The following is a 17,956-nucleotide window of genomic DNA, read 5'->3' on the forward strand; positions in this document are numbered from 1 at the left end:
CAGATAGGTCATTTGCAAAAATCTCCCATTCTGTGAGTTGTCTTTTCACTTTCTTAATTGTGCCCTTTGAAGCACAAAGGTTTTAATTCTGTGATGAGGTCCACTGTATCTCTGTTTGTCCTTGCTTAGCTGTCTTAGATGAAAAACATTGCCTAAGCCAATGTTGGGAAGAATTCACCTGTGTTATCTTCTAAGGGTTTTAAAGCTCTTACACTGAGGTCTTTGATCCATTTGGAGTTAATTTTTACATATGGTATGAGGTAGAGTCCAGCTTCATTTTTCTGCATGCAGTTTGCCAGTTGTCCCAATATCATTTGTTGAAAAGGCTATCCTTTCCTCCTTTGAATTGTCTTGGCACTCCTGTCATAAATCAGTTGATCTTAAATGTTATTGATCTTTCTGGGCTCTTTGTTCTATTCCATTAATCTATACATTTATTTTTATTCCTGGTATTACACTGTCTTGATTAGTGTAGTTTTGCAATCAAGAAGTGTGAGACCTCCTGGCACAAAAACAGACACTCAGATCAATGGAACAGAGTAGAGAACCCAGAAATGGACCCACAAACATATGGCCAACTAATCTTTGACAAAACAGGAAAGAATATCTAATGGAATAAAGACAGTGTCTTTAGCAAGTGGTGCTGGGAAAACTGGACAGCGACATGCAGAAGAATGAACCTGGACCACTTTCTTACACCATACACAAAAATAAACTCAAAATGGATAAAAGACCTAAATGTAAGACAGGAAGCCATCAAAATCCTTGAGGAGAAAGCAGGCAAAAATATCTTTGATCTTGGCCACAGCAACTTCTTACTCAACACATCTCCAGAGGCAAAGGAAACAAAAGCAAAAATGAACTCTTGGGACCTCATCAAAATAAAAGCTTCTGCATAGTGAAGGAAACAATCAGCAAAACTAAAAGGCACCCGACATAATGGGAGAAGATATTTGCAAACGACATATCAGAAGAAGTGTGAGACTTCAACTATGTTCTTTTTCAATATGACTACTATGGGTTCCTTGCATTTTCTTAAGAATTTCAGGATCAAATTGTCAATTTGGAAAAAAGCAAGCAATTTGGGTAGTATAGGAATCTCAACATTACTAAGTATTGCAGACTATGAACACGAAATGCCTTTCCATTTATTTAGATCTTTAGTTTCTTTCATTGAAGCTTTTTAGTTTAAAGTATACTAGTCTTTCTTACCCTTGGTTGTGGTATATTATCCTCTTTATATGTTGCTGGATGTCATTTGCTGTATTTTATTGAGGACTCGATAATCCATATTTGTAAGAGATATATTTGTAGTTGGTTTTTTTTGTGATAACTTTATCTGATTTGGTGTCATAGTGTTAAGGCCTCTGTTTCCTCCCCTGTTATATTTTGGAGGAGTTTGTGAAATATTGGTGTTAATTCTTTAAATACTCGGTAAATTCATCAGTGAAGCCATCTGTCCGTAGGCTTTTCTTTGTGGGAAGATTTTTTGATTACTAACTCAACCACTTATTATAGGTCCATTCAGATTTTCTATTTAGTCTTGAGTTAATTTCAGTAGTTTGTGTCTTTCTAGATATTTGCCGATTTCATCTTGGCTGTCTACTTTGTCAGTGTGTAGTTGTTCGTAGTTCTTCTCTTATAATCACTTTCCTGTAAGGTTGGTAGGTTCTTTTTATTTTTGTTAAGTCAGCAGTAATGTTTCCTGTTTCATTCATGAGTTTTTGGTTGGTCAGCCTAAGCTGAAGATTTGTCAATTTTGTTAATGTTTTCAAAGAACCAAATTTTTGTTTCATTAAGTTCTCTGTTCTCAGTTTCAATTATTTTCACTCTAACTTATATTATTTCCATCTTTTTACCTGTGTTGGGTTTGGTTTGCTCTTCTTTTTCTAGAAGAAGGCCGATTAGGCTATTAATTTGAGATCTTTGTTTTATTTTAATATAGGCATATACAGCTATAAAGTTTCTTCTGAGCACTGTTTTCACTGCATTTCATCAGTTTTGATATTTTGTGCCTTTGTTTTCATTTATTTCAAAATATTTTCTAATTTTTCTTCTGATGTCTTATTTGACACATTGGTTATTTAGGATTGTTTTTGTTTTTTTCTTCCAAGTTTTTATTTAAATTCTAGCTAGTTACATGCAGTGCAATATTAGTTTCAGGTATGGAATTTAGTGATTCATCATAAGTGCCTCCTTAATCCGCAGCACATATTTACCCCATCCTCCGTCTCCCACCTCCCTCCTTCAGTAACCAGCAGTTTGTTCTCTGTAGTTAAGAGTCTGATTCTTGGTCTGCCTCTCTTTTTTCCCCTGTGTTCATTTGTTTTGTTTCTTACATTCCATGTATGAGTGAAATCATATGGTATTTGTCTTTGACTTCTTTCACTTAATTAACACTCTCTGGCTCTATCCATGTTGTTGCAAATGGCAAGATTTCATTTTTTTATGGCTGAGTAATATTCCATTGTGTGTGTATATATACACACATAAACACACACATGTACATACCAACCACATCTTCATTATTCATAAGATTGGTTTTTTGGTTTAAAAAAATATATATATATATTATGTATAGAGAGTGAGAGTATGAGTGGAGGAGAGGGGCAGAGGGAGAAAGAGAGAGAATCTTAAGCAGACTCCATGCTCAGCACAGAGCCTGATACAGGTCTTGATCCTACAACCCTGGGATCATGACCTGAACTGAAATCAAGATTTGGACACTCAACTGACTGAGCCACCCAGGTGCCCCCATAGGATTGTTTTTTGATTTCCACATACATTTTGAGTTTTTCAAATTACTCTGTTATTGATTTCTAATTTTATTCCAGTATGCTTCGATAAGACACTTTGTATGACTTCAATGCCTTTAAAGTTATAACTTGTTTTGCCTAATATATGGTCTGTTGTGGAGAAAGTTCCATGTGCACTTGAGAGTGTGTATTCTGTTGTTGGATGGAGTGTTCTATTGATGTCTTTTAGGTCTAGTTGGCTTCTAGTGTTGTTCAGCTTTCCTCATTTCCATGTTGGTCTTTTGCCTAGGATTTCTACCCATTTTTGAAAGTGGATATTGAATTCTCCAAGGATTATTTTGAATTTATTTCTTCTTTCTTTTTAATCAGTTTTTGCTTCATGTATTGTAGAGCTGTCTTGTTAGGTGCATATACATTTATGTTTACTACGACTTCTTGATAGATTGATCCCTTTATCATTATGAAATGTCTCTTTTCTCTAGTAATAATTTTTGTCATTCTTGCCTTAAAAGTCTATAGTGTTTTTAGTGATTGCCATGGGGACTGACATCATAATTTATAACATTCTGGTTCAGATTAATACTATGTATTCTTCAAATATTCTTCCTACCCTCTATGTTCTCTCCTCTTCTGGAATGCCAGTTGTATGTATGTTGGTATTTTGATGGTGTCTCTTAGGTTACTGAGACTTTGTTCATTTTTCTTTTTCTTTTTTCTTTTTTTTTTTTTTTTTTTAATTTTTAAAGTAATCTCTACACCCAGTTGGGGCTCAAACTCACAACCTTGAGACAAGAGTTGCATGCTCTATTGACAGACAGCTAGGCACCCCTCTTCATTCTCTTCATTCTTTCTGTTTCTCAGAGCAGATAATTTTAATTGACCTATTTTCAAGTTTGCTGAATTTTTTTCCTCCACTTGTTGAAATATGCAGTTGAGTCCCTGTAATAGTTTTTAAATTTCAGTTATTGGACTTTTCATGCCCAGATTTCTGTTTCCTTTTCCTGATTTCTTTTTAGTGGTATTTTCTTTTTTCTATTTCTTTTTCTTTTTCTTTTTTATTATTTTTGAGAGAAAGCGACAGAGACAGAGTGCGAGTGTGTGAAGGGCAGAGAGACAAGGAGACACAGAATCTGAAGCAGGCTCCAGGCTCTGAGCTGTCAGCACAGAGCCGGATGTGGGGCTTGAACCCACTAACTGTGAGATCATGACCTGAGCTGAAGTTGGACACTTAACTGACTGAGCCACCCAGGTGCCCCGATTTATTGATATTGTCTATTTGGTGAGACAACATTCTCATACTTCTCTTAGGCTTTTGTTTTGTTTTGCATATGATTTCCTTTACTTCTAATTTATTTACAGTAAGTTATGTAACATTTTTGTATAGTAAGTCCTGTGTTTGGACTTTCTTGGGAACAGTATCTATTCGGTGCATTTTTGCCCTGTGTATGGGCCATATTTTGTCTTTTTTGTTGTTGTTACATGCTTATAATATTTCATTAAAAACTAGGGAATTTGGGGGCTCCTGGGTGGCAGTCAGTTAAGCATCTGACTTCAGCTCAGGTCATGATCTCACGGTTTGTGAGTTCGAGCCCCGTGTCAGGCTGTGTGTTGACAGCTCAGAGCCTGGAGCCTGCCCCAGATTCTGTCTCCCTCTCTCTCTGCCCCTCTCCCGCTCATGCTTTGTCTCTCTGTCTCTCAAAAATAAATAAACTTTTTAAAAAATATTTTTAAAAACTGGGTAATTTCAATTACTGTACTTTTATTTGGTTCTTCTTATAAATTCTATCTCTTTATTCTCTACTTTGTGAGACATCGTTTTCATACTTTCCTTTAGTTCTTTAGCTATGGTTTCCTTTATCTTTGAACATTTTTAATACAGCTACCTTAAAGTGTGTGTTTAGTAATACTAACACCTGACTTTTCTCGGCAACACTTTTTATTGAATACTCCTTTTCCTCAGGAGCATACACATGCATGTCTTTCAACTTACTGTTGAAAATGGGACATTTAAAGTAATATGTAATTTGGCAACTAACGATCTAGATCTAGGAGGTTTTTTTATTTGTTTTTGAGTCTTTGGGATTTTTATGTAGATAATTATGTAACCTGCAGATAGGGACAGTGTTACTTCTTTTCCAATGTATATGTTTTTGTTTCTTTTTCTTGCTTTGTTGTAGTGATTGGAACTTCTAGTACTGTGTTAAGAATAGTAAAAGCTACATCCCTGACATGTTGCCAATCTCGCTCTTCAACTATTAAGTAAGATATTACCTAGAGGTTGAGGTAGTTCTACTCTTCTGTCTTGTTGAGAGTTGAGCGTTTTTGTCACAGTGGGTGTTGGATTTTGTCAGGTACTTTTTCTGTTTCAGTTGATACAGTCAAGTAATTTTTCTTCTTTAGAAAAGAAATTTTAAATTTTAAGCCAGTCTTGCACAACTTCAATAAATCTCATTGGTCATGATGTGTAATTTTTATACATTGCTGGATTCAATTTGTTAGTATTTTGTTGCACTTTTTTTTTGGTCCAAGTTAATGAGACATAGTGTTACAGTTTTGTTTTGTTTTGTTTTGTTTTTCTAATACTGTTTGGATGAGTTTTTTGGAGAAAAATTAGTAACATGTAACACAAAATTCAGTATTAAGCTATTCATAAGTGTACAAAAGAATAGCATTAATTGCATTTTACTATTGTGCCACCATTATCTAATCCAAAACGTTTTCATAATTTCAGACAGAGACTCAGTAACCATTTAGCAATAACGCACATTCCACCTTACTTCAGCCACTGGTACCTCTAACATACTTCCTGTCTCAATGAATTTGCCTATATTAAATATTTCATGTAAGTGGAATCACAATATTAGTCCTTTTGTGTCTTAATTATTTCACTGAGCATAATGTTTTCAAGGTCCATCATGCTGTAGCATGTATCAGAACTTCATTCCTAGGGTCGCCTGGGTGGCTAAGTTGGTTAAGTGTCTGATCTCAGCTCAGGTCACGATCTCACGGTCCCATGAGTTCAAGCCCCATGTCGGGCTCTGTGCTGACAGCTCAAAGCCTGGAGCCTGCTTTGGATTCTGTGTTTCCCTCTCTGCCCCTCCCCCATTCATACTCTGTCTCTCAAAAATAAGTAAACATTTAAAAAAAAAAAAAGAACTTCATTCCTTTTTTATGACTGAATAATATTCTATTGTGTTTATAACCATGTTTTATTGGCACATTCATCTGTTGATGGACACTTGGGTTGTTTCTGTTATGTTTGGAGACTTGGGTATTATTTACATTTTTAATTTAGCAGGCAGTCAGCCTGTTTAGGTTATTATGGAGATTCTTTTGTGAGCTGTGGTTCCAGTAACAGCTTAATTTTCACAGCCTTTACGTTGGTATTTTGGTCTGCTCTGGTGCTCCCCCTAATCCCTGCCTGTGCTGGGAAGGGGGAGCATAGTAAGATGTACTTAAGTGTATTTATTAGTGATTCTCTGTTGCTTGTTCAGAGTAGTTGGTGCTTCTCAGACATTCATTTGAAAGCTTAAGGTTACTGATTTTTTAACTAAATTAAGCACTTCAGGATAAAATGAAAATTAATTATGGTATTTTATCATAAAATTTATTTTGGAAATATATGTGCCTCACCATTTTAGGTGTATGATGTGTATCTGGCACATTTGAGTTGCATAAAATTGTATTTTGACTTTTAGTAAACAACGTGAACACAGCCTTTTTTAGGGAGCTGGTAATATTGAATGGTCTTGGTAAAATTAGAATTTGGCATATCTGAATTCTTTTGCACTTTTATTTTTTTTTTTAATGTTTTTATTTTTTTTGAGGGAGAGAAAGACAGAGCACAAGCTGGGGAGGGCAGAGAGAGGCAAAAACACAGAATCTGAAACAGGTTCCAGGATCTGAGCTGTCAGCCCGAGCCCAGCACGGGGCTTGAACTCATGAACCTCAGGATCATTACCTGGGCTGAAGTCAGACACTCAACTGACTGAGCCACCCAGGTGCCCTATCCTTTGCACTTTAATGTGAGAAGAAGATAACTTAGGTGTATATTACGCCTTTCAGATAAGAAAATTAATGAGGGGAAAATAAGGTTTCAATAATAAAATATCTTTACAGATGTTCAGTCCAGAGTGTTCAAAATTTTTGTTAGTGAGCATTTGTTGAAGTAAAATACTGAGCAAATGTAACTTTAAAGAGTTATTAATATCATTAACAGTGGTGAATTCTGAAGTAATAATGCCATGATTTTAACCCATTTTTTAATTTGCCATTTTTCAGACTTTGTGCTAGATGACAGGCAAACCACAAACTAGTTACAGATTGTGGTAAGAGTTAGAATAGGGTAGAGGATAGAGGATAACAGAGAGCTGTCTGGGCAGTCATGGAAAGCCTGCCTCAGGGTTGGCATTTAGGCTGAGATTTGAAGGAGGAGAAGAGACTAGCCATGAGAAGAATATTCCTACCAGGAATATTCCTACCAGGAATAGGACATAGGATTTGGGGGCCCTTCCAAGTCCTGCTTGTGTGGCCTTTTGCTTCCTGGTGATTAAAAAGGTCGCTTATTTAACTAGTCCACCCTCCTAACTTTGTGAGTGAGGAGACCATGAAGGCTAGAAAGTAGAGAATCAATGGTGACAGGCTACCATTCCAATGCCTCACACACACACACACACACACACACACACACACACACACACCCATACACATATGACATATTTCTTCTGCTTATTTACATTCATTGTTTTCATGAATTATTTTAGAAGATGTGTGAAAACAGGCAGTTGCAATATTCAGGAAAAGAAATCTCTAGCTAAACAAAAAAAAGAATAGTAAAGATTTGACTTAAAAGGAAGGTGTTTTTCTTTTGTCATTCATTACTAAATGAAATAGGGAAGTAAAACTCAATTTCTGAACTTCTGTTTTGAAAGTGAGTGATTAAAGACTCACTTTCATGGTGATTTTTACAGTGTATGGCAATGTGTTTGTTCCTCTCAGACCTCCTGGGGATGTGGGACCTTAAAGGACATCTTATGGAGCCCAGCTACACAGAGTGAATGCCTGCAGAATCATAAAAGCCGAGATCTAAATTCCTTTTGTTTATATATCCTTCTTTCCTCACTTTTTATTAGAAATATATGCCTAATTATAGAAATTAGTTTGCTTCAAGGTGCTATCAGTCAAATTTATTTTAATGTCAAATTTATTTTAAAAGTAAATAGTAATGGGTTTAGAAGCATAGATTCTGGGGTCCTTTTGGTGGAATTTATAGTCTGTCTCTAGTCACTTTTCTTGCTGAGTGACCTCAAGCCTAACCTCACTGCCTGCTTATCTTAAAATGGAACCTATAATGTCTAGGTCATGGAATTAGTTTGAAGTTTAATAATATAGTGATGATAATTATTAGATGTTATTCTCATTTCTGTTACATTGGATTGCTGTTTGTACTGGGGAGCATTGGGACAGTTTGGGATTCATTTAAAGTGTAAATTTAGCAGGGCACCTGGGTGGCTCAGTCAGTTAAGTGTCCAACTTCAGCTCAGGTCATGATCTCGCGGTTCCTGCGTTCAAGCCCTGCATCAGGCTCTATGCTGACAGCTCAGAGCCTGGAGCCTGCTTCAGATTCTGTGTCTCCTTCTCTCTCTGCCCCTCCCTTGCTCGACTCTGTCTCTCTCAAAAATAAACATTAAAAAATGTTTTTAAATAAATTAAAATTAGGGGGAAAAGTTCTTGGAGTGGAAGTAGCTTGTAAGTTGTGGTTTTGAATCTGGAAATGGGGGAACTTGACTTGCTTTGGTTACTTTTTATATTTTATAGCCTAACATTGTTAACACGTTAAATGGTTAAGTATTTCTCTAGTGTCAGTTGTGTTTTTCTAGGCATATAATTTGAAGTTATTATAACTGGTCATTTAAAGTGAAATATCTTAAAAAAAAAAAGTGAAATATCTTTTTTTTTTTTTTTTTTTTTACTTATGTTTGAGAGTGAGAGAGAGCGAGCAGGGGAGGGGCAGAAAGAGAGGGAGACTCAGAAACTGAAGCAGGGTCAGGCTCTGAGCTGTCAGCACAGAGCTGGATGCAGGGCTCAAACTCACAAACTGCGAGATCATTACCTGAGCCGAAGTCAGACGCTCAACCAACTGAACCACCCACGTGCCCCTAAAGTGAAATATCTTAATTTATTTCATGCCTGAGTTGAATGCTATTCATTTCTACATCTTTTAAGGAAAATTGATGATATATAACACAGTATTTTAATTTCAGGGCTTTATAAGACAGCTGCTGATATTGTTTTTGACCAAGGTAATTCATGTTTTTTTTTTTAAAGCTCCTAATTGAAAATGCAATACAGCCAAATTATGTTCCTGCCTTTATCTTTATTTAGTGAAGTTCTCCTCATATTAGCTAAAGGTCTGATCTAGCTTGATGATGGGAAGTTAGGCGGTAGTCATCATATCATAACTAGTAGCTTCCAAATATATCATGTTTCTAGTACCTTCTGTGATGTCTCTCCTGGTCAGATGGGGCCCCTGAATATGGGGCAACCCTAACGGGTGGAAGCTGGTCGTGGAGGTGGTAAAGGAATTCACCAGAGGCAGAACAAAGGAGATAGAAGGTTATTGAGTACATCACAAAGAAGCGGTAGGTAGGACAGCAAAGCAGTCTGCTGGCCAGGAAGCTGTGGTAGGGGGCTGTAGTTAAAGAGGGGAGGGGAGGAGGTATGGGAGCTTACAGAATTTACCTTTTTTGGTGCCTATGCCCTGGTGTAAGTAATCCATTGGTCAGCTAAGTCTTAGGGATATTTTGAGGTGGGTTGCCTAATGGGCCTGTTTGTATTCAACTAGGGGGTTGAGGGTCACTCTGGACCCTGTTACCTTACTCAGGTTTCCCTTGTTCAAATTGCCTAAATGTGGCTACTTTCTTACTGGTTTCCTCTGCTGATTAACTGGAAAGCTTCAAACTAGGAGCTCCTACTTTTTGTCTCTTCCATTGTAAGCATATGGCTATTCAGTTAATCCTTGTTAGTTCATTGTGCCCTGAGATCAATAAATCTCTCTTAAACGGGAGTATAACAAAAAGATATTTTCTGAGCATCTGAAATTTCAGTTTATGTTAAAAGGTGGAGGAAGGGTTAGAAATGGGGTGGGTGAGCTAGGCAGAGCCTTTTACATTCACAGTATGAATCTGAAACTAACTATAAGCTAGGACTAGATAACAGCCAGAAGGAGATCATTTGCATCAGCGAATGCAAATGCAATACTTACATCTGGGCAAAAAGGTGGGATTTTACTCATGCACTCAGTATTTGGAGTGTTCTCTATGTACTGAAAAGTGATGGGGAATGAGCAGTGGAGCAGGTTGGCACTATGGTTGAAGAGAAGCACAAGAAATGGAGGACAGGACTTTCCCAAAATAAGATCGGGATGTGATTACTAGAACAAGGGAAAAGTGATGCTCAGCAGGCAGGAAATACCATCCAGTTAGGTAATGTAACCTAATTGGCTTGTATCTCACCTTGCTGCTTGGCTTTTAGCTTTAGTCATACCGGAAAAGCCAGGTACATGGGATGAAACAGTAAGCTGCTTCCCTGATGAATACCCAAAGACCAACAAAGACGAGTCAGTGAATGTTGTATTAAGCCAAATGAAATATCATTACTTCATGTTTTTAAAGAATAAACTTTTTATTTTATTTTTCAAAGTGTATTTATTTTTTTAGTAATTTCTACATCCTATATGGGGCTCGAACTCATGACCCCAAGGTCAGGAGTAGCACGTGCTCTTCCAACTGAGCCAGTCAGGTGCCCCCAAAAATAAACTTTTTACTTTAAAATATTTTTAGATTTATGTAAAAATTTTAAAGCTAGCACAGGGTTCCTATCCCCCTTACCCTTTTGTCTATTGTTACCTTACATCAATATGGTACTTTTTGTTTTTGTTTTTTGGTTTTTTTTTACAAATAATGAACCAATATTAATACATGGTTATTAACTAAAGCCCATATTTTATTCATATTTCCTTAGTTTTTACCTCATTTCCTTTTTCTTTTCTAGGATCCCATTCAAGATACTGTATCATATTTAGTAGTCATGTCTGCTTAGGCCACACTGGTGTGTTACAATCCTTTAGACTTTCCTTGTTTTCAGTGACTTTGGCAGTTTTCAGGAGTACTCGTCATGTATTTTGTAGAATGTTTCTTGTTTGGGATTTGTCTGATGTTTTTCTTATAATGAGATTGGGTTATGTGATTTTGGGAGGAAGACCATAAAGTACCATTAAAAAAATTATTTTTGTTTTTTTTTAATATTTATTTATTTTGAGAGAATGAGCATGCTTGTGCATGTGTGCATGGGGGAGGGCCAGAGAGAGGGAGAGAATCCCATGCAAGCTCCTCCTCACTGTCAGCACAGAGCCTGACATGGGGCTCCATCTCAGGAACCATGAGATCATGACCTGAGCTGAAATCAGGAGTTGGATGCTTAACTGACTGAGCCATCCAGGTGCCCCTTACTTTTATTTATTTATGTTTTTTATTTGAGAGAAAGAGAGAGAGTGTGTGTCTGAATGGAGCAGAGGGAGAGAGAAGAGAGAGAGTGTGTGTGAGAGGGGCAGAGAGTGTGGGGGTGGGGGGTGGGGAGAGAATCTTAAGCAGTCTCTACACTGAGTGTGGAGCCAGACATGGGATTCAATCCCTGACCCTAGGATCATGACCTAAGCCAAAATCACGAGTTGGACACTCAACCAACTGAGCCACTCAGGCACCCCTAAAGTACCATTTTTATTATGTCATATGAAAGGTACATACTGTCAACATGACTTCATCGGAGATGTTGAATTTGATCATCTGACGAGGTAACATTTGTCAGTTTCCTCCACTGTAAAATTACTCTTTTTTCCCTCCTTTTCAAACTGTTTTCTTTGGAAGGAAACACTTTTGTTAAAAAGTTTCCCACATTTGTTAAAGGGTGAGGAGTTACGCTCCATCTTCTAGATACATAAATTGTTCAGAAACCATCCTGGATGGCTCAGTTAAATGTCCAACTTTGGCTCAGGTCATAATCTCACGGTTCGTGAGTTTGAGCCCTGCATTGGGCTCTGTGCTGACAGCTTGGAGCCTGGAGCCTGCTTTGGACTCTGTGTCTCCCTCTCTCTCTGCCCCTCCCCTGCTCATGCTCTGTCCCTCTCTCTCTCTTTCTCTCTCAAAAATAAACAACATTACAAAAAAAATTATAAAAAGAAATCTGCCTGGCAGTTTTGTCTCTTCTCCCAGCTTATTTATTTATATCAGTATGGACTCATGGATATTTGTTTTATACTTTGGGTTGTAATCTAACACTGTTTTATTGCTTAAGTTGTTCCAGCTTTGGTCATATCGGAACTCTTTGTCTTAACTCTTTCACTCCTTTGACAAATTCTCATCAGTACATTATTTTTTTGTTATTTTGATGGTTAGCCCTTTCTCACTTTCTGGCACCATGAGATACTCCAATTTCATGTTGTATATATCTTGTCCTGGTCCTTAGATTGAGTCATTTCTCTAAGAAGCCTTTGTTCCTTTTACTAGAGAATGGTGTTAGAACCCAAGATCTGGATGCTAGGTCTGCACTATGCTACTTGTGTGTTATTACTTCTAGGCCCTCTCAACTGGCAGAGTAAGAAAATATATATGTGTATATATCTGTAACCTCTGCATGTATACATATTTATAAATATTTCTATATGTAACTCTCTGTATCTATACTAAACGTGAGTTCATACTGATGTTGTCAACTCAGTTTATTACCACATGGAATATTATAGCTTCTTTTCCTTACTTTTGTATAAACTCTTACTCCAGTAGTGACAAGCCAGACTTTTACCATCCATGTATTTAATTGTTCAATTCCCATATTCCATGTATAGTGGCATCAGAATACTTAACCTAAGCTCCCATGAGAAGTAACTTTATCAACTAGAATATAATGCTTATATACAATTTCTTTCACCATTAGTCTTAGAGATTCCCTCACTTTCACATTACTTACGTCAGCTCCTCCTTCCACTCTACCCCTCCTTCAATGAGGCGGTTTCATACATTTGTAATAGAGTTAAATGGTTTTGCCATATTCTGCATTTCATCGTGGGATCCCCTGATCTCCAAAATGATTTTTTTAATTGCATACATTAGATTCACTCTCAAGTTCTGTTTTGATGAATGTGTAGTGCTGTGAATCCACTGTTCCAGTGTCATATAGAATCGTTTCACTGCTCTGAAAAATTTCCTTTGCTTCATTTATTCACATCTTCCTTCCTCTCCCCAAACCTCTAGCAACCATTGGTCTTTTTACCATCTCTATAGTATAACCTTTTCCAGAATGTCATATCCTTGGAATCATACAGTGTGTGGCTTTTTATTTTTATTTTTTTGTTACTGAATAATATCCTCTTGTAGGATGTACTACAGTTTGTCTATCTACTCATCTATTGAAGGACATCATCTTGATTATGTCGAGTTTTGGGTGATTATGAATAGAGCTGCTATACAGAATTGCTTGCAGATTTTCATTGTGGGCATAAGTTTTCAAATCAGTTGCATAAATACCTGTGAGCACAATCACCAGATTATATGGTGAAAGTTCAGCTTTCTAAATATCATGTCTTTGCACTATACTCAGTTTCTTGGAACAGAATAATCTCCTCTTGCCATTTGCCGTGCCCATTTTCTCTCCAAGTCTCTCTTGACTGATGACGCCAGGTCTTGTCATTGCTATAAAAGAGCAGATGATACAGAACGTCAGCTTATCTTTCTTGGGGGAAGTAGAATCCTCTAATGATCTTTTCCATGTGCTTGTGATATTTTTGGTTAATCTGTCGGTGAAAATAACCAGTTGCATCTAGTTGAATTTGACTGTTTTGTGCTTTCTGGGAGTATAGCAGGAATAGATATTTTGCAAGTGGCTTACACTGCCTGTAGGTTGTTAAAAACTGCTTTCTAATTGGGTTGTATTGTTTTATTTTTAAAGCATTTCATAGTTGCTAAAATCCTAAAGTATTGCATTTTCCTCTTTAACCATCACCCTCAAGCAGTACATTTTTTTTTTAAATGTGGAATTGTATTTATTAACTTTAAGGTAAAAGATATTTAAATGAAATTTATGTTCCTGTAAAGTGATAGTATGTTTTGTTTCCTTCACAGCATTTATTCAGTCGGAGAGCATAATAGAAGTATTACGTTTTGATGATGGAGGACTACTACAGGTAATTTTATTTTAAGTTGAAAAATTATCTCAGTGTCAAACCTTGAATAATATCTGATTGTTATTTACCTTTAAAAAGTGTAACTGATTTCTTTGAAATATATTTTATGAGCTTTATATGCAGATAGGTCAATAGAGTCATTAGTAATAATAAAAGCCTCCTTAGCTATATGAATTACCTTTTAAATTAGATATTTCTGGGGAGTGTTGGAAGGTTACTTTGGGAGAGTCAGATCAGGAGCAGTGGAATTGGTGGTTAGCGCTATAAGTATGGGTGTCAGACCTCAAAATATTTACCTGGAAGAGGACTTCTCTAGAGTGTAAGTTCTGTAGATGTACATCTATATCACTTTTCTAGCTGCCAGTCTAAGCCACATCTTTAAACATGTTATACCTAAAATTAGAAAGTATAATCTGATGTCCTTCCTTTCAGACCTAGCATAGATATCCCATGAAGCCCATTTTAGTCTTCCTAGCTAAAAACCAGTTCTAGAATTTCACAGCTGAAAGAGGGAGAGTGAAAGCAACTTAACTACCCCTCTGATTTTTATGACTGAGGTGTTTTCTTCCTTCTTCCAAACTTTTATTGTATTTGGTACTTGTCTTATAGTACTTACCACTTTTGTAATTATAACATCTGTTTTCAAGTACCATCTATTTGGTAGCATGACGTATGGTTTTTCCAAAGTTTAATTTAAGAAAGGTGCTGAAGATCCCATGACTTTATGGTAATGGGGCTGGTGTTAGAATTCTCGTCTCCTCACTCCAGGTGATTGTTTGTCTCTTTCCTACATGGTGCTGCCTATGATGTATTTATTTACTTAATTATAACTAAATACATGACTTAGTTCTGAAAAAATATTCCCTGTAGCTTATAATAATGTCAGGAAACTAAACGTTACATTAAGGCAATATATAAAAAATAATTGTGCTAGAGACCTAAAATAAGATTTCTGTTTACATTTTATCATAAATTTAGATTTCAGACAATAAGCCAAACAAAGAGAGCAAGAAAAAAAGTGATGGGTTATAATGTTCCTTTTCTTTGAAAATAAAGCAAGTAAGTGTTCTGAATGTTAACTTTTTCCTTGCTTCCAAATTTTTAAATAAATATATCATTCATACCTTTACATAACTGATGTTGAGAAACACAGCAGGCAGTGGCTGCATGGTACTTACAAAAAAGTCTTTGTACAGCTTTTTATATTGAAAAACTGAATAAAAACTAAAGATATATAATCTCAAATTTTGTAGAGCCACCTTACTAGAAAATGAGCTCGGTCTTGTTATCTGGTGATTTAATCTGTTACAAGGTGAGAACTTGGAGAGCCAATAGGAATGACGGTTTTAAATATCTCCCTTTAGGTGGTTTGTGGGATCTAAATAACAGGCAAATCAGGACTGAATTTTTTGAAAATTCATTTTTCTTTATTGATTAAAGAAGGATCCATATCCTTTAGGAAATAGACACCCACCTAGGTTGCAAGTAGTAATTCATTTTGAAAATTCTGGAGTTTGATTTATATTTTTGTTGGGAGAGGTTGTCAATCCCTATCTAAATGGACTTGGCTATGGAGGAACTTGTGGCCTGGGATGTGATTTCCTCATCCTCTTTGGGTCTGCTGAAATGCTTGGACAAGAGCTTGGTAGAGACCTGAGTTGAGACCTCAGAGTTCTATGGCAAAGGTAATTTTAGACTGGAACAGTATTGAAGGCAGATGGTACCAGTTGGTTACCTCAGCCACAATGAAACCTCACAAAGATTACTGCAGAATGTCTGATACAAAGATGCTATATATATAGTGTATTGTTTATCCCCAAGTAGCAGAGTATAGACCTTTTTGAATAGATACAAGTAAATAGTTCATTTTAATGTTGAAGAATGTTTCCCAGGAACAACAGTTTTCATGTTGACATGAAAATTCATGTTGTCACTCTTTCTGATGATAATTTGCCAGTAGGTTCAACCATTTCTTGTTTCTTATGGTATGATTGAAACAGATAGTATGTATGTGTAGCAGTCTTATGACAGAATATATATCACGTTTTTTCCAATTAAAACTAACGTAGAGAGAGAGTCAAAGCAACAGCCTTGTTTTGCATTATTTAAAATGAGATTTTTGCCTGAGAGCATTCCTTCTCAGATCATACATTTTATGTTACATTCATGTGGCTTGGCTCTTAGTAACTTTTTAAGCCCTGAAAATTAATTGATGATAAGTCCATAAAAATTGCCAAAACTCATAAAAATTTGCTACAAATTTTGTATTTGCCTTCCTTGTTTTTTAAAGATAAGGGAAATGAGGCTTATAGAAATTAAATAATTTGCTCAGTATTCAATTATGAGAGCAGAAATCCAACATCCAGTAAGTACTCGGCCTGTCTGCTTTCAGAGCTCTTAACACAGCACCATGCATGTGCAGTTCTTCTAGTGCGTTCCCTGGATTACCACTACTAATACTAGGTTACGATTAGAAATCACAGTAATCACAGAAAAGCCCACATTTTCTGTCATTGGTGCTTTGGCCATTGCCATTCCTGTTTGGCAAGGCTACTAAGATTTGGTATATAGAATATAGAAGGATGAAACCGTGCCTGAGGGGAACATAGACACTTCTCAACAGAAGACTCATCACCATAGGGTGTGCATGCCAGGTATCTCTAATGATCATTCCAATCCTAACTGATCAGAATGGTTGGCTTTTCCTGACCTGTTCCTTTGATAGATTGAATAACAAAAGATATTTTTAAAAGCCTTAATCTGTTTCCTAATCTAACTTTCTTACAAACGAAGATGAAGCCCAAGGAAAAGCCTAGCTTTTTAATTTATTTATTTTACTATTCTACCAGAACAGTAAACAGATTTTTAAGATGTTGGGAGACAAGCTTTCTAACGTTCAAGTTGAAAACACATACAGAGTTTTGCTTTCTAAAGCTCATAACTATATGGGGTGCCTGGGTGGCTCCAGTCATGTAAGCTCCAACTTCGGTTTAGGTTATGATCTCGCGGTTCGTGAATTCAAGCCCCACCTCAGGCTCCATGCTGACAGCTCAGAGACTGGAGCCTGCTTTGGATTCTGTGTCTCCCTCTCTCTCTGCTCCTCCCCTGCCTGTACTCTGTTTTTCTCTCTCTCAAAAATAAATAAACATTAAAAAATAGTAATAAATAAACAAATAAATGAAGCAAGCAAGCAAGCTCATAACTATAGTACCACATAATTTTGTTATCTCACTTTGGTCAAGAAACAGAAATACTCTTTTCTGACTGTTCATTGTGTGCTCATTGGTTGTTCTCATAACATCTAGGCATCTATTATCTCAACTCACTACCTGGCTTTCAGGTGCCTAAGGCAGAGGTGGCTAGAATTAGTATTTTTTAAGTACTTGCTGGAGTCTCAGCTAGTTCATTAATTGGCCCAAAATTTCAGTACAAATAAGGAGTACAAGAAGAATAAGAAGCAAGTTTGATTCCAAAGCTCTTAGGCTTTATTCTTTCCATTGCTCTGCCTCCTGAAAAGTAACAAGGTTGCCTTAGGGGAAAGATAAATTCCTAAATGCTGTGATTACAAGGCAGTGCAGGTCTAAGAGATCTTTTTATATACACACAATAGGTAATGGGTTCCACTTCTTGTTGTGCCCCAGTATATCAGTTGCAGGACTATGGTTAGTCAGCCAAAGGATCTTTTGTTCATATTACAGAAATAATTCTTTTCCCAATCTTCTCAGAGGACAGTTGAGGGAAAGATTGTGGAAAGTTTGCCTCCTATTCTGTGTTAGGTTGGTTTGGAAAGCACTATGGAGATCTTCCTTAACTAGACAGTTATTTGCAACACACAAAAACACCCAATTGAAAAAATGAGCATATACTTGTTCTTGGATGAACTTAACATTTAAAAGATACTAATTTTTAAAGATAGCTATAGTAAAACTTAACAGGAGTTAAAGAGGTTATTGTTACAGAGGTT

General features: G+C 36.5%; 1 protein-coding gene across 2 annotated transcripts in view; it reads left to right on the forward strand.

The window, feature by feature from the left end:
- TMEM131 (transmembrane protein 131) overlaps nt 1–17,956 on the forward strand; it is a 245,234-nt gene that overhangs the window by 46,906 nt on the left and 180,372 nt on the right. For both annotated transcript variants that reach the window (XM_030310450.1, XM_030310451.1), the window contains exon 2: nt 13,931–13,992. In XM_030310450.1, coding sequence (XP_030166310.1) covers nt 13,931–13,992 — 62 coding nt within the window. The remainder of the gene's footprint in view (nt 1–13,930; nt 13,993–17,956) is intronic.

This window comes from Lynx canadensis, chromosome A3 (genome assembly GCF_007474595.2).
Source record: "Lynx canadensis isolate LIC74 chromosome A3, mLynCan4.pri.v2, whole genome shotgun sequence".
Classification (NCBI taxonomy): Eukaryota; Metazoa; Chordata; class Mammalia; order Carnivora; family Felidae; genus Lynx; species Lynx canadensis.